Genomic DNA, 20,693 nt, shown 5'->3' on the forward strand with positions numbered 1-20,693 from the left:
TAGGCCTTTAACAGTTGTCCAAGAAATCTTAAGTGATGTCAACATGTTCCGATCCACTGGTAATTGCTCATGCCGGCTGTTCATCACAAGTATCCACCAGATACACTGGCTACCATTCACGAAAATAATTAACAATACGCACAAAATTCCGTAGCCATAGAATTTATAAGGTACATGTAGATGTATCTAAAATTTGTCAAGTGATTGGAATGGGTTGTCAATATATCAAACCTCAACCATATAACCTGTCTATTATTGGATACATAAAACTGGCATGTCGGGCTATATATCTGAATATGCAAATTATATTAGCCATCATCTTATACTTCTGATTAGTTCAAAGAAATCAAAAGTACCTACACATTCACAAAATTGCAATCTGTGAAACATTTCTATCACTTAAGGGGTCATTCAGACTCCCATTCTTGTAATTGTAGTAGAGTGAATAAGTTCCAAGATGGTGGATGGAAAATTAATGTTATTCATCAGAAATAGAAGTATTGTTGACAATTTGTTTAATGGTTGTTTTGTTTTTGAGCCTGAGAGAACACCCCAGGCTCAAGAGTCCTGGTATAAGTCCAGGCGTCTAAACTTCTGGGCTCTGTTTCAATAAAATATCTGAGTTGTAAACCTAATGCTGCTTAAGAATGCCCGGTGACATCCATACAGAAAACTATGGGATGAATATTCTTACAAACTTTGAATTGAAATGCAGATTACGCAACAAAAACGGTGTTACACCTTGACATTTACAACCTTGAGCCTTACAATCTTTATTGAGACAGGTCCCAGGACAATTGATTATTTCACAGACTGAATATTTAGGTAAGTAAAATTTAAGTACATTATTGGAAAGCGTTAGGAATGTGATGTTTTGTTTATTTCACTTATTTCATTCCATATCCTGCATTGCATACAACCTGATGAAGGACATGATGGCCGAGAATGAAGACCAAAATGGCCAAGAATGAAGGCCAAAATGGCCAAGAATGATGTTAGAATAAATGTTTTAATTTTGAAGTTAGACTTCTGTTATGATTCTTGATATATAATAATGTAGACATATATCACTGCATTCTGTAAAAACAAGGTTTTAGTGGTTAATACGGGGTATTTAAATACTTAATTTAAATGAAAAAGAAAACTAAACTAAAAGTTAATTACATTGAAAACAAATACCATCCAGTGCTAATGAGGTTTTGAAAATGGGAGAGATGTACATGTATATTTAAGAATCAAAGAAAATAGAAAGTATTAAATTTTGGCATAATTATTTTTAGATTTTGGCATAATTATTTTGTTTGCTTTAAAAACCTTTAAAAAATATCAATCTGAACTAAAACAGCCATATTCAAAGCAGATCTTTTCAAAATGGATCTGCGAATGATTTATATAAACATTTCTTACTGCATATCAATTTTAAATAACTGTACTGGGGAACTCGAAAAATTTTGAGTTTGGATTTTAATTTGACAGCTACAATATGCAGTATGTACCAAAAACAAGATACTCTAATCTTACCGTAACAAAATATAGTTGCAAAAAGCATTAACAAATGTATATCATTTATGATGTCTCAAGCACTATCATTATCATAAATTAATGTTAACTGGTGTAATGACCTTGATGTAATGCCATAAATGAATAGCATTTCAAAATAATGCTTTCTTTAGCCATGTTTTCCATGTTTAGTGCTGTAAATCATCAAATCAATATTTACAATATTTATAATACATATACATTTAATTAATATATCACATTTGCACTTATTAACCTTGCTTTATTTCTTAAACTGATAACAACCTGTAAAACCTTGTTTTAATCGATCTTAGAAAACTTTGTATTGAATCTCTTGTTATATCCTCGATTTTAACTCAAATAAGAAAAAAAAGTTACATTTTTGACACCTGTGACATGAATAGGAACAATTTAAGTTAGTAAACCTTTCTGCATAAATAATCCATATAAAACATTTCATCCAATCGTATAACAAAAATGTCCCAAAAAATCCAACAGACTGACTACATGTAACTAACTATCAAAATAACATTTTATCGACCTAACTAAATCAAATAAATAAAAAACACACGTTTTTAAATTAAAACAAAAAACTGGCAAAAGTTGAATACTTAATATACACACCGTACATAAATACTAACTGGAACATTTAAACTCATAAAGCTAACTTAATTAAAACTAGTATACAAAATATAGTCCGAGATTATTAAACATACTTTGGAATATGCATGACAGCATTTATGTACAGGTACATACAGGGCTTCTCAAAGTTGGAAACCTCAATCAACCTGGGCCAGACATGTACATAACAGGGGCTCTAACAGCTAATAATTGTCAATCTGCTAGAGTCTGTTTGAATATCAGGGAATCACTCCAAAGCAGTGCAAACAGGCATTGACCACTTTTAAAATTATTTCCAAAGTCTTTTATATTCATTTCACGGTACTTCTTTCTGTTTTTGAAGCAAATATTCAAGCAAAAATCAATCTTTACAACTGTTCAATAGTCTGACATTAAAATCTTTCAATCCTTGTTTGAGGAATAATCCTGAGCTTTAAAACCTTGCGTATAATTCAAACAATGACTGACCTTACTTATACTGGTTTCAATCTTTATGGCAACGAGACTAATAACAAAGCGCAGGCTTAGTGTGAAACTGTTGTAACTCAATATAAAATGAGAAGACCTTACAACAGTCCTGCGCCAAGCCCTCGGTATGTTCTTCATGTTATGATTTTTTTCCCCACAAATTCTGAAATACTACAATTAATTATGTAACAAAATGCACTTTGCAGATAGACAAAAACCTCTAAACTACATGACTTAGAACACTTTTTTAACAAGAGCACCACAAGGATGCCAACGCTGTTGTTTTTCCTCAGTCAATAAAGGGACACAATTCAAAAATGACAAAAGCAAGTTATGGGCCTTGCAACACGTCTGCATATAGTCATGGGTAACAAAAGAATTATGAACTATGTTAAATGTTATGATGTGGATGACTATGGCACCAACAACAACATCAAAGATATGACAATACTTTGACAAAAAAAAATCATGGAAAAGACAAGGTTTAAGAATGGAATTCAATAAATTTCACAATCAACCACTTTATCTGTTACTTGAATCTCTGGGTGAATGATCAATGTTTTGGTACAGGGGGTCTATCTCTGTATCCCCATGAGCCTGACCAGCACCTTGTGAGCAATCATGATCTGGCATTGGCATGTTCACAGCCTCGTCATACGACGGAGGAGACAAGTCGTATGAAGGTGGGATTAAGTCATTGCCACTGATATCCATCTCATCATCATCTACACCAACATCATGGATATCTCCACTACCTCTAGAACCGTTTGTTGTTGCTATGGCAACATGAGTGTCACTATACTCGTCACCAGGATGTCGGACAAGTCTCGCTTCACGTCGATGGTTATTCGAGGGGTGAGATCCATGGGTGAAGTGTTGCCCCCTGGACCCTTGTAAGTTTGGTGTTGATGTTTGATTATCTGCTAAGGTGTCCGTATCAGCCTGTCTATTGCTGGCCCGACTATGGGTTCCGCGCACATGACCGTCTGGTCCAATATCAATCACATGAGCAAAATCGTCATGTTGTCGATTACAAACAGTGCATGTGCCATCAGCTGTGACACTCCCTGAAAGATAGAACACATATCATACAAATTTGGACTGTTATTACAGTTCTTTCATAATTCTATGTTTTGCACCAAGATGTAAACCAAGCTACATGTATATACATTTTATCAATATGCCAAATTATCCAATACATATATCGTTAAGAAAATCAATTAAACCGACAAAGTTCCAAGCAGTACATCTAGCAAAAATTCCAAACAGTGCACCAAAGACATACCATTCTACACTTACTATTTTAATTTTGGTTGCAGTATATTTACCAATAAACCATTTGACTAATGATACTAACAATACACATTTGACTTACGGTACCAACAATACACATTTGACTTACGGTACCAACAATACACATTTGACTTACGCTACCAACAATACACATTTGACTTACGCTACCAACAATACACATTTGACTTACGCTACCAACAATACACATTTGACTTACGCTACCAACAATACACATTTGACTTACGCTACCAACAATACACATTTGACTTACGCTACCAACAATACACATTTGACTTACGCTACCAACAATACACATTTGACTTATGGTCAATGGTCAATCACACGGTCAATCACTTTCAATTAATGTTACCAACAATACACATTTGACTTACGCTACCAACAATACACATTTGACTTATGATATTTGAGTGCAACAATACACATTAGACTGTGTACATGAATGGTACTAGAAAGTTGAACTTAAGTGAAGGTACATGACAAATGGGGTGAACTTTATGCAAATGTAGCACACTTATATTTGGCTACTGTATACATACCAACAATACAAGTCTGACTGTGCAAAGAGCTAGATGGGTGCACTTCATGTAGCGGGAAGTCGGAATATCGCGCCGAAATCGGAGACTCTCTTCCCGAACTTGGCACCGACTGCTTCAATATTCGTGACCATCTTCTGTTCCTATGACACAGGTACCATATCATCCCACCGGCAAGCAAAGAGACGACGAATAAAGCGACTGCGACCCCGATAATCACCTTGATATTTGTGACTTGAACTACTTGGTGCTCTGTGAAAATATAAGAATGCATGTGTTGTGAACAACTTCTGTGAAAAATAAGAACATCATATGTTTACGTTGTGAACAACTTTTGTGAAAGATAAAAAAATATGATGTTTATGTTGTAACAACTTCTATGAAAGATAACAACACTTAAATGTTTGTTTCTTTCAATAACTTTTGTGAAATGAAAAAAAAATCATAATGTTGCCAACAACTTCTATGAAATATCACATAACTTTGATGTTAATGTTGCGAAAAACTTCTATGAAATATCACATAACTTTGATGTTAATGTTGCAAACAACTTCTATGAAATATCACATTTATAACTTTGATGTTAATGTTGCGAACAACTTCTATGAAATATCACATAACTTTGATGTTAATGTTGCGAACAACTTCTATGAAATATCACATAACTTTGATGTTAATGTTGCGAACAACTTCTATGAAATATCACATAACTTTGATGTTAATGTTGCGAACAACTTCTATGAAATATCACATAACTTTGATGTTAATGTTGCGAACTTTGTGTTTTTGTAAATAGAACATAGGGTATAACTCAACAATGATTAAAACTGAGATAAAAAAACAAACGTGTGCCAAGTTTCAATGAAATGTCGTGAATGTTTTTTTGAGCTATTGACAAGGTTAAAGGTCTTTCATTTCTCTGTGGAGCAAGAGATCTTACCTGATAGGGAGATATTGAGCCTGAAGTTGAAGTTCAGGACACTGTTGTCCGTCTTCTGTAGCTTTATCTTAATATTATTTCCTGCATCAGAGTAGAATGTAAGGTCATTTCCAGGTCTCAAGCTGCAGGAATAATTGAACTGAAAATACCAAATAAAAATGATCAATAAATGTGGGCTTATAAGAATATGCATGAACGATATGCTGAAGGAAACTGGGTCTGGATTCACTAATGTCTTGAGTTTCAGACTCAGGCCCTGGTTGTATTTATAATATTATGTATGCTTTTGGAAATGTTTATTAGCAGATTATGGACAAGACAACAAATAAAGTATTAAATTAAATACATCAATTACCGTAAATCACTGATTATAGGACACACTTTTTTCCCAAAGAATTCTTATAAATAAATTGATTGGGTCTTAAATACAGTAATAGGCCTTTCGACACTTTTCCGGAGTCCATTTCAAGCCGAAATATATTTGTTAATATTTCTTTTCAAAGGGACGCTACTCACACCGATTGATGGTTGGTATCGACTGAACTGGGAGTACATTTGTATGTAAAATATAATCGCTTAAAAGAGCGATATGGCTAAATGCTTTAGCATGAGGACATTTGTCAAGGCAGCAGAAAAAGGCAGTAGACCATGGTTACGATGAGGTATACTGGACATGTACATTATGTGTTGACTTTCACCAACAAGAGGCCCAAAAGGGCCTATGCGTTACTGGCATGGCTTTTGTGGTCATATCAATCCAGAGCATGTATGTATGGGTAAAAGGCAACAGACATATGGTTTATGTTTTGTGTTTGGCTTACCTGAAAACGTAGCACGTTTAACATCTGAGCCCAGAAAGTATTGTAAGCAGATTAGTTCCATGAACTATTTTAATATGTGCCAAGTAAAAGTCATCTGACAAAAAAAAATGCTTTCAAAACTGTACTCATAGTAAAAATTTCTGTAGTTTTAAAAGTTAAAAAAAGTTGGTCAAACGGTCAAAGTCAAGGGCATCCTAGGACAACATTGATCAATTTGAACAAACATTCACAATCGATTGTGCTGAGATGGATGCACGAACACACAAAAAGATTTTCAAGCCTTTCCAGATTTATGTTTACCAAACCTGTGAACCCTGGGTGTGGCCAGTAATGACACCAGGTGCATAACTTAAACATTCACAACCAATTTTGTTAAGATGAATGCGCAAACTACGGAACTTAAAGCTAAAAAATGGCCTTTGGGCTTTCAACAAGAACAAGGCAGAGAAAATCACAAAATCAGCTGCAGAAGCAAAAAGCAAATTGTCTCTCAAATCCTAGACTTGCAAATTGTCTCCCTTAACTCTAGACTTGAATTTACATGTACATGTAAACTTGGCTAAAAATAGAATTCGCTCATGCAGACCTGGCTAAAAATAGAGAGCATTCCTTTAAAACTTTCATGGCCCATAATCTAGGCATTCATGGGCGGATCTGGCTGGTTTTCGAAAGGAACCGAGCTGTAATGGATATCTAGATACTGTACAAGTTTCATTGAGATACAATAAAAACTGAAGACTGTATCGTGTTCACAACCAATTGTTTACACAATAGCATTTTTTTTTATACTATCAAGGGCCAAAATCTAGGCATGCATGGGCGAATCTGGCTGGTTTTCGAAAGGAACCCAGCTCTAATGGATATCTAGATACTGTACAAGTTTCATCGAGATACAATCAAAACTGAAGACTGTATCGTGTTCACAAGCAATTGTTTACAGAAGCACGAACGCACGACCGCACGGATGCACATACTACGTACACATTACCATCGCATAAGCTCTTCTGGCCTTTGGCCAGTAGAGCTAAAAACTGTGCTCAGTGTTTTTGCTTGGGTTTTAAAACCTTTATTGTGACCAAGGTATCTTAGTTACAAAATAAAGTTTAAACTCATCTCTGCTGACAGGCTTACCATTAATTTGACTTCATGATCAAAAAATGCAGCGGGGGACTGCTGAGCTGAAAGGAACACTCCACAGTCCTGGTTGTAGTAGGTTTGAATCTTCATTCGTACCATTTTTTTTTGCGAGTTTGTAGCCGGGCCCAGCTTGATGTTGCATTCTTTGTAAGATTGCTCATCACTGGTTTTTCCACTAACGACGACGATATCATCATCGTCCATCCAGTATGTGACTATGTTATTCGAATTGCATGTCCTGTCATTGGCCAGAATGTCTGAAATACATACATGTATATATACAGCGTGTTTTACACCAAGTTCATTATTTACACATCTCTTCAAAACCAGAAATGTACATTGTAAGAAGTATCTACACAAAATTATTATAATTTGGACTGATAATACTAAGAGACCAAAATCCACAATCTTGAAAAGTTAGTTTGAGTATGAGGGAAAGAAGGGTTTAAAGGCTTAAACCCATGTTGAACTTGTCATTACAAGCCATTCATATCCATTTCAATGTACTTTTTAATGCAAATATCAATGCTCAAGCTAGGCTTGAATAGTAGGGGAGAGTTCCCTGTTGTCCTTTACAATCACCCTGCTTGCTTTTTACTATGCCCCACTGGGCACATTTGTTTGACATAGTAGCCTTTGATGATAATGAGCTTTATTTGATATTTATTGGACATATTGTTGAGTCAATTTTCATAAACTATCTTGAAAAATAACAATACGTGACAAATGCATGTTACAAGTTATTTTAAAATCTGTCCATACATAAGTAAGTTACATCCCGGACACTACCACATATACTCTATGTCTCATATGCAGCTCACCATAGTATTCAAACACTAAATCTGCCTTACCCTTAGAGGTTGGAACACAGGTCTTGTACGCGGCACATCATCTTAATATGCCAAACACATGTGGCAAGTTATTATAAAATCTGTCCATACTTTTAAGTGAAAGTTACAGGGCGGACTTGACCACCTTTACTCTATGTCCTTATATGCAGCATTCCATAGTATTAAAACAATAAGTGTGACCTTGCCCTGTGAGGTAGGGACACAGGTCTTGCATGCGACACATTGTCTCTGTATGCCAAACACATGTGACAAATTGTTTTAAATTTCCCCATACATGAGAAAGTAGCAGCCCGGACATGACCACCCATACTCTATGTCCTTATATGCAGCATTCCATAGTATTCAAACACTAAGCATGACCTTGACCTTAAAGTTAAGAACACAGGTCTTGTACGGGACACATTGTCTTTATATTATGCTGAACACATGTGGCAAGTTATTTTAAAATCTGTCCATACAAGAGAAAGTTAAAGCCCGGACACGATAAGTTGAGCTGGAAGCACGGACAGACAGCGCAATTTTAATATGCCCGGGCCTAAAAAGAAAATTGTTTGGTTAGGGTTACATCCTTTTAAAAAATAGGTAGGGTAGGTAGGCTTTTTTTAATTTATTTTTTTATTAGGCTTTATATAAGAATGTCATTTTCATCATTGGATAATGGTGTTAAAGTTATCTTCTGTTCTACAAAGTGAAAAGCAATTTAAAAAAAAAAAAAACTGTTTTTTTTGTTTTTCATTTTTTTTTTCAAACTGACTATAAAAATGGTAGGGTCTGCGCCTATTCCGTAGGTAGGGTCGGGTAAGCCGAACCAAATGTTGTTTTTTTTTAAGCCCCACCTTCAGGGGCATAGAAATACTTAATTTTGACACTTCAGTGAAGATACATGTAACAGCTAAGGTTTTCATAAAGTTTTAGTATTGAAAGTAGTTACTACACATAGACAAAATTGAACATTAACCCTTAAATGTGCCCAATTAATGTTATTCTATCATCAAAAGTGCACTTTCTGGCCTAGCACCCACTCCTTTTCAAATCCTAGCTGAAATATCTAGCAAAAATAAACTATACAACTGTTTGATAGTCTAAAATTGAAGGCTGTTAATCAGGATAAATCCTTATTTTTACCATCCCTGTATACATTTTTGATACATGTTTATACTTAGTGTAATAACTTACGTGACACCATTTATGTATCTGGATAGTGTTAACCATGTGCGTGCTACATGTATATTGCGATGTTTTACATATTTATTGCTGTAAATCTTGAGATTAGTATATCATATAAGTAGAATTTCACATGAATGGTTATCCTATATACAGTTGATATTTCTTATTTATTATTAAATTTCTATAAACTTCCTTAGGCTTGTTTTTATCAGTTTTAAAAAACTTGTTTAATATTTTCCTTCTTGAATGACCACTCTTGTTATATCCTGTACATTACTACATGTATAACTAGAATAAGGTTCAAAGTATACAACAGTTGCTTAGAAAACTATACAGTTCAGATAATACGCAGTGGTTAGTGCACTCTCTTCTCACCTAGGCAACCCGGGTTCTATTCCCAGTTTGTGCGCATGCACCTGGTTTGTGGTCACCAAGCTGTACAAGTGGGTTTTCTCCGGGTTCTCTGCTTTCCCCCACAACACAAGATCACACTACCGCGTAAAATCGTGCCACCGAGAGTGATTTATATAATGTTGTAATAACTTGTTTCACAATCGTTTAAAATTAGTATGTTTAAACTAAATGATCTGACAATACATGACTGATTAAACCTGCCTACCGGTACTTACAATGTAAAGTTTCACAGAAAACACCTGACACCAGAAAAAGCACCAACACTGGAACATGCATCATCGTCACTCTGCAAAAGAATGTTTTTATTTCTTATTCATTCAAGTTATTTTTTTAAAGTTCAGCACAAAAGTAAAAAGAGAGGTATCACGTGGTCATTCCAAGATTGTAATTTTCCGTGCTGAGGAGCATCTTAAAACAGAAGAGAAGTTTATTTTGGCTTACACAACAAAGCATTTCCTTCAATAAATATATTATTTATATACAACATTAACAACGTTTTATAATGTCACATGATGTGATCATCCTAATGAAGTCGTGGAAGGCATTATCCCTTTTTTAATAATATAAGAATAGTTATGCAATTAGGATAATGTACATCCTCTATTAGTGATTAATTCAATGAAAATTTCAATTGAAAAAGCTGTTTACAAGTAATTTACATGTATATATATATATATCTGAAATGCTTAATCTGATAGTAGGACTTTGTAAAAAGAGCACCAGGATTTTTTTTTTTTTTTAACAATGTTCATTTCAGTCTTATCACACTGGTTTAACAAAATTGTAAAATGTGTTATTCTTTGTTTAAACTCTATCAAAATTGTAATGTTTAGCTACCTTTAAGATAATTTAATACATGAAGTAGCTGGCTAATTCCAACCATCAAGTCACTTCATTTGGATATGGACTGTGTTGCAATGGGTTTTAAAGAGGCACTCTGACTCCCAAATTAGCGGTACGTTACCACAATTTTATCAATTTATTTACTTTTCCGAAAAGGATGAGTAATTATCGAAAACAATGGTCCCTAATATGAAGTTTAAATTGAAGGGAAGGTGCATCAAACACAGTAATTCTACCGTATGGAATGCTATTTAATCACTGTAAATCTTTTAGCACTCACCAGTCATTTGATATTTGTTTTTCAGCAATTAAGTACATAAAAACGCAGTTAAAACCTTGTTATCAGTAATTAATATTTTCCATACATACTACACTAGTCCAAATAATTGTATGTTGATGGATTTTTTTAAAAATTTTGATATGGCAAATCCTTCACGTACAAATTGTTTAGTATCAAAAGTGAGTAGCTATTCTGATCGGGATTCCGGGTTAAAGCATATTGCATCTATAAAATATCATAAAAACAAGAAATATTACCAGATAATGTTATTTTATATTAGTCCGTAGACAAAAAATAAATATCCAACTTCTAATTATGAGTTTGACAGGTTTTCTTCATTTCATTCTTTCAAAACTTAACAATATATAAATATATATATATATATGAAGAGCACCTGCAAGGCTTCCGGGCACAATTTTAAAACAATCGGAATATTTCTGCCATGGCCGAGTTGTTACGATTGTATTAACGAGGTCTATCTCGAAGCTTGTTGGAGGTGACCGAGTTATTAAGGTTGGATCGAGTTGATCCCCTTGGCATTAATTGTTGTCTGTGTCAGTCAACTTTCGTTTTATTGGAAACTTCACCTAATAGAATTTCAATATTTTTAAAACACCCCAGGTTTTTGTTTTTGCACCAACCCGTTTAGACGTTAGGGATTAAAAGAATCCAGTTTAAAATGTCTACTATTTTAGACTACATAATACACATGACACAGATAAAATAGTCTGAGAATTGGTAAACGTTTACGGCCAATAACAAGATGATGCTGTTTACATGTGTAAACAAGGGATACTGGCAGTGTTACTGTTTAGAGATGAGAAGAATCCATTTTGAACGTCTAATATTTTAGACAAGTGTCATGTTGTTTTCTTTTGCATTGTGTACTGGCTTAAATCCATTGATGTAGGGTGAATAAATAAATGAAAAGTTGATGATTGTTTGGAAGTCAATACTGGCTAGTCCACGATCGTCCGTCCAGGATACCTGCTCCCATTCCCTGACATATTGTTTACAAATTGTCAACAAATTAACAAATACTGTACTGATCTAGTACCTTGGTCAAGATTTAGAAACTAGTTTTTATTTCACGCTCATAAATTTACAATGTAAATTATAGAAATCAACTGTTAACAAAGTGATGTATAAACCAACTGTTTTATTACCATATCATTTTATTTGTGGATTGTTTCAATGTTTTTCAAAACAAAATATCCAGAATATGGTGATAATCGAAACAGTCCGAATGTGAAATCGGCGGTATTGTCCGTACAGATCCGTACCAGTTGCATGAGCGCATATAAAGTATTACCAAACTACGGAACGGAAAAAGCGTATCGTGACATGCACCTGGGATCAAAAACAATCTTACTCCCAACTCACACGCACACATTCCTATAGTTTCATAATCACATGATGCTTTTACCTCTTTTATTGTTTATATATTCAGATACTGGTATAGGCAACATTTTCAGGTGGGTCGGAAGTTCTATGTTTTCAAATGTAAAGTAATGCTTGATGAAAAAAAACAACTCACTATTACTTTTAAAGTTTGGATCACATAAACTATATAAAACGCTTTGCTTTTTTATGAGAATACTTTACAATTAAAGTTCATGTATCATTTATTTTATTCCAAAAATAAACATTGTAAATTTAATGTGTTTATTTTTTAAATGCACTTCGTTTTTTAATCAAATGTAGTATATATTGGTCGTGCCTCTCTTAAATTAGAACTGTATTGATATAATATACACGTTCACTACATCAATCATCAGTCAGAATTTTGCTTAACAAATTTGGTATTTTGACAGGTCAATGTCACCAGATTGACCACAGTCAAGTTCATATTTCAAAACAGGTATTTAAAAATATACAATGATTAATCATTAATTTAATTATGTTTTTTTCATTGACCATTGTCTTATTACCTTAAACATATTTGTTACCACTTCTATTTACATTTAATCATCTAAATGTGTACCTTGCATTGCACTTATCCTTAACTTTAAATTAGTTAGTTTTTTATCTAATTCACTGCTGTCAGGAGGCCGACACATTCATGTTTTATTGTTGTTTTTTTAAAAAACTTGGAACGGATGTTGGCCATTACCGTAAACTACCCCTCAGACATTTCATGCGAAATTTCTGACTGGCTGCCATCTGCCATTAGGAGGGGGGGGGGGGGGTCATCATGTTTTTTGCAGTGAACCCTTCTTCCTGACGGCTTTGATAGCAGCATAAATGTGATGGACTGCTAACTACATTAAAAATGCAATAATATGAAACCATATTACTGAGTGGTTTTATTTTCTGATTATGCGTTAGTTTTTTTTATATCAGAACGGTAAAAATTATCAGCATTACTGTCAGATATTTTTTTCAAAGCTAGTATAATGAAATTCAATTGTTTTGATTCAGTGAGTTGGAACCCACGTTGCTTATCTAAAGCGCGTTCAAGTCGTAAGAAAAAAACATGACCATTTTCAAGATTCTATAAAATCCGTTCGAAAATATGCGATGATTTGACATCGTCACTTTCCGTGAACGGGTTGCACCAGGAGGAACAGTAAATTGTAATAAGAACATCCTCTGACGTTTAAGAAATGAATACAATTAACATAATTCGAAAGTAATTAGGTAATTCATACACTGTACTTTTAAATCGTCAAATAGATGGGATACAAAAACAAAACTACTACACTAATCACCATAACATAAACCGAGTCGTCATGTTTCGAAGCGTTCAAACAAAACATATTATATAAATAAAAAAATAACATTCAAAAGTCTCAGTCACATACTCAAGATTCCCGATTAAAATTTGCCAAAAGCCTGATCATGATAATGTGATTCGATGCTTTTTTTATTTAAATTTATTAAAACATTGATTAAATCACGACAACAATCAGATATTTTTCAGGAAGAGACCCGATGCATCCGTTTTTAGCCAAAATCGTCCCGAATTTTCGGTTCTCAATCCGATTTGTATCTTTCTCATGGTAAAAATTTTTCCGATTCAGCCGTTTTAAGCAAAATTCGTCCCGTATCTCCCGTTCACCATCCGATTTATATCTTTCGCATGGTAAAAACCTGCAAAATCTGTCCCGAAAACCGTTTCACGTGATCTTCCATCCTTTTAAAGAATCGTGCGACATCACCTTGGCCTCCACCTACTGCGTAAAACTCGTACGATGTTATCATAAGATGTATCCATGAAACTGTTTGCCTATCGTTAGTGAATAACAAAAAAAAACTGAAATATTAAAATAATTCAATAAAACCACAGTTCACACATCAGTATTTGCCTGAAATGAAAAACGCAATATCATTTAATTTGCAGATTTAAGAATTCATCATTACTTTACTTATAACTGGATATATATTTTATGATTTAATGACGTCATATTTGCAACCGTTTTTCTCGAAAACGAGATTACCTCATTTGGGTTGGGCAAAACTCAACCAAATTAAGTTTTGTAATTAAGCCTTTTTGGTGTAATGTTTGCATCCTCTACCCTCGTATCAGACATTGGATGAGTGGGTTTTTTAGGAATACACTGTATACGTAGCTCCCTTAGTCAGTTTCCAAACAACTGAATAAAACACTGTCAATACACTTCTATTTGGAAACTCTTGATTGAATGACCATAATAAGATACTTCTATAATTAAGCTTCTTTATAGAATAAATATGTGTCACAATGTATTGCAATTAAAATCGTGTTTTAACACAATGTCGTACTTTGCTTTAATTAAAATTTCGAAAAGATCTGATCAATCTGATACAATGATCAAATGACTCCTTAGTATAGACTCAGACCGAGTATGTTTGTGTCTATTAATCCGAGATCTGGTCCTATGACATAACTGACATATGGAAAATATCGATTTCTGATAACAAGATTGTAACCGTGAATTTAATGACGGAAAGCGCAAACATATTAAATGATTGGCGAATGCTAAAAAAATAACTGTAATCTACTATAGTCTCATGCGGTAAAAATATTGTGTCTTATACTAGTTTCTTTCAAATCAAACGCGATATCCTTCATAAGAACCATTGTTTTTGACATTTATTCATCCTTTTTGGAATATTAAACAATATTATTAATCGTGGAAAATCTTATTTGGGAGTAAGAGTGCATCTTTAAATGATTATAAATTTTAGCTTGTGCATATTTATTGGCACCCACGGTATTCAGGTTATTCATTGCATTGAAGATATTCGAAATGATTATTAACTGGTTCATACATGCTTTATGTAGTAATTTGAAGAAAAAGGCAATATGGTAAGTATCATTATAATGTTTTAGTCACATTTTCTATCTATCGACACGGGACATGTGGCAGAATTATTTGCTGTGTGTGTAGGTTGATATACTGAAGGGGTGGGGTCGTACATATCGAGGAGGGTCGGTATTTTTCCAGAGCTACGGCCATCTTGTCTTGAGCAATCCATATGCATAATTCATGATTGTAAAAGTTTGACGTACGATTTTACGCAACGCGAGCGTCAAATTCAACTCGCTCCTTAGCGCATAAAATGGCTGTTGCCATATCAATAGATCTAGGGCATTTAATATGCGCAATCCGAAATCAAGCTTTTAACTCGCCTGTACCTGAATGAATATGTTTACAATAATATGTGGTACGATTATACATGAGCGTAAGCCTAGTCACCTTGATAACATTCGTTTAAAGTTTACATGGGCTACACAGAGCCAGTAAGTACATTTTTTGTTTATTTAAATTAAGTTTGATTGAATATTGTGATAAATGTGAAATGTTTTAAAACATGCTTTAAAGGTACCCATGACAAAACTCTTCAAGCATATAAACATAATACTCTTTGCTCTTACAGTTCAGTTCAGTGAATTGAAGCCGTGGGTATTTAAATGTCGTTACATTTCATGAACTTATACACTATCAGATGTTTCCGATTGCTTTCAAAAGGCGTAAATCTATTACCTAGTTTTGTTAAATAGCATTACGATAACTTAATATAAATACTTTAAATTGTTCCTGACAGTTTAAACTGTTTTGACGTGATAAAGCTTATGGTACTTTTTAAATTATTTTTAATAGGTTAATCTTTGTAACTTTTATTCGGCCTTGTTTTGTAGGTACTTGAGACCCATCAACTGCTAGTTTAGAAGATGTCAACCAATCTCATGCTAGCAGCAGCCCTTGGCCTGTTTCTCCTTATAAGATGGATATTAAGACGATTTCGTGTCAGAAACTATGCCGATAAATACGTTTTCATAACCGGATGTGACACAGGGTTTGGGAATCTGCTTGCAAAACGGCTTGATCGATTTGGCATCAACGTTTTTGCAGGTTGCTTGACGTCAGATGGCGCACACGCATTGCGCGAGACATGTTCAAAAAGGCTGAATACATTGAATTTAGACGTGACAAATGAAGAGAGTATCGCAAAAGCTAAACTCTTCGTGGAAAAACGGTTGCCCAAAGGAAAAGGTATACAGTTATATATTGTGTGCATGCATTTCGAAAAAAAACACATACACGACGTCGTATTTAGACAGAATATCATCGATTAGTTTGCTATCATCAAATTATTATGATGGCATATATATCTACGTTGATACCTATTAGTAAACGTTTGCGCTTGTAAAACTTTATTGAAAATATATAAAGCATATAATTTATTATCTTTATATGGAAAGTTGATTTTGTGTGTGTTTGTTTCCAGGTCTTTGGGCAGTTGTAAACAACGCAGGAGTGTCCGGAGTAGTAGCACCAATCGAATGGCTTAAACAAACGATTTCCGGTCTGTGCTGGAAATCAATATGTTCGGCGTCATATTCGTTGCGAAGGCCTTTTTGCCCCTTGTGCGAAGGGAACGAGGGCGCATAGTGAACATGGCAAGCATCATGGGGCGGTTCTCAATGTCGTCCGGCCCTTACGCGGCATCGAAGTACGCTGTAGAGGGATTCTCTGATCAACTTAGGCAAGATATATATTGAGAATATTTGTTGATTACAGGGTTAAACCGTTTTTATTTCACGAATGACGGATAACTTTAAAATCAGTAACTACCCATGATTTTAAAAATAGTTCTTTAAGTTGATATATTCATGTTTTTGTTTGTACTGAAAATATCAAGTTGTTATTTCACTGATAAAACTACATATTTCATCGTAAAACATTATTTTATGACAAAGCAAGACTATGCGTGTATACGTGATGAAAACAAACGTTTTAGTCAATAAAATGTATTCAATTATAAATTGAAAGGTACTTTCACAAAAAAACATGATTATTTTATAGTTTGAAAAAGGATTTGAGTTTATTGTACAAGTCTGGTGATAAGCCCCTTAGATATTATTTATATTCAATAATATCATTACACCTATCTGATTATTACTGACTTCAATGGTCAAAACATGTGTTCTGCAACTCAAACATGCTAAATATTTCTTTAAACGAGTTTTGTTTCAGCACCTATGTAAGTAATATGCTTAATATTTTCTATAACGTACTTTATATCCCCCCATATGTTCCATCACACCTAATTGTATTACATTCTATGCAATATTTTGTTTTGAGAATTGAACAATTTCCTGTTTGCAGACGCGAGATATATCGCACCGGTGTTAGTGTACACATTATAGAACCAGGCTACTTCCGTACGACAATTGTGGACGAAGAACGACTACGGGAATACTTTCAAATGCGATATGATACAGCGGATCCGGAAGTGAAAGAATACTACGGAAAGGATTACCTTGAAGGACGTAAGTCAAGCGAGTTTCTTGTCCATATCGTTTGTTTATGAAAGTATTAATGATAGCACACACATTAGAAATGCATTTATCAACATTTCTGTTATGATTTTTTAGTTCTTTTTGTAAGGTCTGAAAAATTTAATTATCGGAACACTCCGAGTTATTTTGGCTCACCATACGGACTAATAATGGAATTCTACTCATCAATTATTAAGTACATGGCGATTAAAACCATAAACAGTTTTAATGATAAGTTACGTTAACCATTCGTAATCTTGTGTATGGCTAAATGACAGTGACATGTAACATTAATGTTGATGTGATAGCTCATTAGTTTACAATTAAGTCGTCGTTTCTTTCAGTCCAAGAGACAACAGCCAAACTACTTGGACTTATTATGTCCCCCAAAATTCACAAAGTAGTGGATGCATATGAACATGCGGTTCTTGCGAAATTCCCAAAACCAAGGTATGCATGAAAATGAACAGGTTAATGTATACAAGATTAAACCAATTGAGCGAATTTGCTTAAAATGAGCGTCAGTGACAATGCATGGTCGCAAGCTCATCAACGAAATAGAGGATAAATTACTATGGTTGATAATTTGCTCACTAGTGGGAGAAGAACTAGAACACATCTTGTTATTGTATATATAACTGAATGTTCATCTTTCTTGAGTAGGAGTAAATACTTTAATTGAAAGATATGACTCGTACTGCTGAATATTGTGTGTGGTTCACATGCTGTAGGACCAATGATTTTCTGAATGAATCCTTTCTTATTCAAACTTTTCAACTGCAATTTTTTCACCGTTTGATTCTTTCTTGACAATATGCCCGTCAAGTTTCTGAATTATTTTGTTTGATTGTAAAGTTAGCTTTATGATCCTTACCACACATTCAGCGAATTTTAAACCCTTAACTATTTGAGTTCTTTTATTCCAGATATGTTGTTGGTTTAGACGCCAATATTCTGTTCCGGTTATTGTGGCATTTACCGGAGTGGCTCTCTGACTATCTTGTGTCAAGACCGATGCCGTTACCACAAGGTGCTCTCTGAGAAAATCTACACTTGATACCATTGATTTGAAATACTTTAATATTTCTACACGTTTAGTCATCACCACTGATGTCAATGTTCACATCACTGCCGACTTCAGTGTTTTAACGTGTTTACTCTCTTTTTTAAAATTGCATGTTCTGATTATAAACGAAAATAGAACAGTTTTATAAAGGCAAAATATCCTTAAAAAGAGTCAGTAAAGCCATTTACAACACAGTTTTGACATGATACTTGTCACATTTATTTGTTTTATTCAAATGGCTACTCGTAAATATATATTAAATTGATAACGGACCTACGTTTTATGTTGCATTATTTATTGCTATGATTTTTTATGATAAGAGAGCAATACTGTTAAATGTGTTTTCAATATAGACACGCACAATTCATACATTGTTTTGAAATTTATTCTCTTTATTTCGATTCGAGATGAACTAGTGTAACAAGTGCTGTTTTACAATGTATTCAATATGCACGTGTGCATGTAATTGTATACACTATTTGATATATATATAATCATGATGACCAGTTGCAAGCGTAACAGTATCATTTTATAATAAATAAGTATCACTTAGAGTAGTTATGCCATCATTAAATAGAGATAAACAACTTATTTTTCTGCACAATAAAAGGACGTACGATTTTATATTATATAAAAATTTAAAAACTGTAACCATTCATGTTTATTATAAAATTTAGTTGTCCTATTTATTTCAACTTCGATACGATGCATTTGATAAAGAACGCATATAGATTATATAACAAACCGAAAAAGAAATAAAAATTATCACAATTCAAAAGCATTATCACTTTTCAAGATAACAATAATGATTGTACAGATGAATATTAAAAAAATAGTAATGGTTGTTTTATACCTGAAATATAAAACAGACGAAAAGTCATTTTAATATGAGGGTACATCATGGATAAACATTTACTCAATCATTAATATTATTGAAACAAAAAGATCCATAACCCCTAAAATCTGAAGGGATTATTCACTGTACATCCTTCTTGAACTATTTACACTAAGAAATATTAATTTTATATGGAAGAATACACTTCACTTGAAATAATTTTGAACTTTATCACTTTTATAACAAATAACACGTTAAAACACTGCAACTTAATAAACATTATTATTATTATTATTATTATTATTATTATTATTATTATTATTATAAACTTTAAGCACTACTAGTCAGTACCGACTGTTTACATACAATGTTATTTTTATTGAATACAGTGAAGCATAATTATGCTTAAAACATATCAGCATTTAATCATGTGTTTATTGGTATTTAAAACGAGTACATTATTTTTTATAGTGTACATATACATGCAACCACGTTACATTACATTTTGATAACATAGACCTGGACGCTGTCTATAGCCTGCCGCAAACAAAATTCATTACAATTTGGCTACCTTTGGACCAAAGTCGTGTTGCCATTATCAGTCGCACGATTTCCGATGTTGTCCCTAGGTCACGCAGCCAACGGCAACATACACCAAACCGACTACAAAATATTAAATTGTTCCAATGTCAGCATGCTATGTCCTCCGAAACACACATAGGGAACCGATTGGGTGGAGATCTTTCTGTGGCCCGAGAGTTTCTGAAAAGATGACAAACGTATGGAGCGGTACCTGTACATACGTACCTGTATGGATAGTGAACTGTACTGTATTGGGTTAAAGGATACCAAGTTGTTGTTTTTTATATTAGTACTTGAGCTATGCCAACAGCAACAATATTTCGTTTAAAACTGATTGTATTGTTTATCTCCATCAATAAATTACTTGAGTAATTGCATCTGAATTTCACAGATGGTAGATTACTCTATAGTTTAGGTTTTGCCGTCATTGGAACCCTCCAGCTTGTGTTGGGAATGACAGTCATTTGTTGTCTATAACTTTCATGACATGTTCTTAAAGTGACACTCTTATTCAAAATCAATGCATACACATGC

General features: G+C 33.8%; 2 protein-coding genes across 2 annotated transcripts; one reads left to right on the forward strand and one right to left on the reverse strand.

Annotated features, from left to right (window-relative positions):
• Nucleotides 1-862: 862 nt before the first annotated feature.
• Nucleotides 863-12,166, reverse strand: LOC128217304 (uncharacterized). Its single transcript, XM_052924354.1, has 6 exons — nucleotides 12,074-12,166; nucleotides 10,000-10,070; nucleotides 7,347-7,609; nucleotides 5,395-5,533; nucleotides 4,458-4,706; nucleotides 863-3,674 (listed from the first exon to the last, which is right to left on the reverse strand). Exons 2-6 carry the CDS (start codon nucleotides 10,061-10,063, stop codon nucleotides 3,130-3,132), a joined length of 1,260 nt encoding a protein of 419 aa, XP_052780314.1. The 5' UTR covers nucleotides 10,064-10,070; nucleotides 12,074-12,166; the 3' UTR covers nucleotides 863-3,129.
• Nucleotides 12,167-15,545: 3,379 nt separating this feature from the next.
• Nucleotides 15,546-19,015, forward strand: LOC128218264 (retinol dehydrogenase 7-like). Its single transcript, XM_052925879.1, is given in 7 exon segments — nucleotides 15,546-15,633; nucleotides 16,033-16,387; nucleotides 16,623-16,688; nucleotides 16,691-16,880; nucleotides 17,504-17,667; nucleotides 18,021-18,126; nucleotides 18,603-19,015. Coding segments are annotated over 6 exon segments (963 nt in total). The 5' UTR covers nucleotides 15,546-15,633; nucleotides 16,033-16,065; the 3' UTR covers nucleotides 18,718-19,015.
• Nucleotides 19,016-20,693: the final 1,678 nt, after the last annotated feature.

Source organism: Mya arenaria, chromosome 14, assembly GCF_026914265.1.
Source record: "Mya arenaria isolate MELC-2E11 chromosome 14, ASM2691426v1".
NCBI lineage: Eukaryota > Metazoa > Mollusca > Bivalvia > Myida > Myidae > Mya > Mya arenaria.

Bases quoted from the DNA above. Each gene is read 5' to 3' on its own strand.
- LOC128217304 (XM_052924354.1), bottom strand. From the start codon at position 10,063: ATGATGCATGTTCCAGTGTTGGTGCTTTTTCTGGTGTCAGGTGTTTTC. The intron at 4,707-5,394 runs GTAAGATCTCTT...ATATTTTCACAG, and splicing joins GCTCAATATCTCCCTATCAG to AGCACCAAGTAGTTCAAGTC. The intron at 3,675-4,457 runs GTATGTATACAG...TCTATCTTTCAG, and splicing joins CAGTCAGACTTGTATTGTTG to GGAGTGTCACAGCTGATGGC.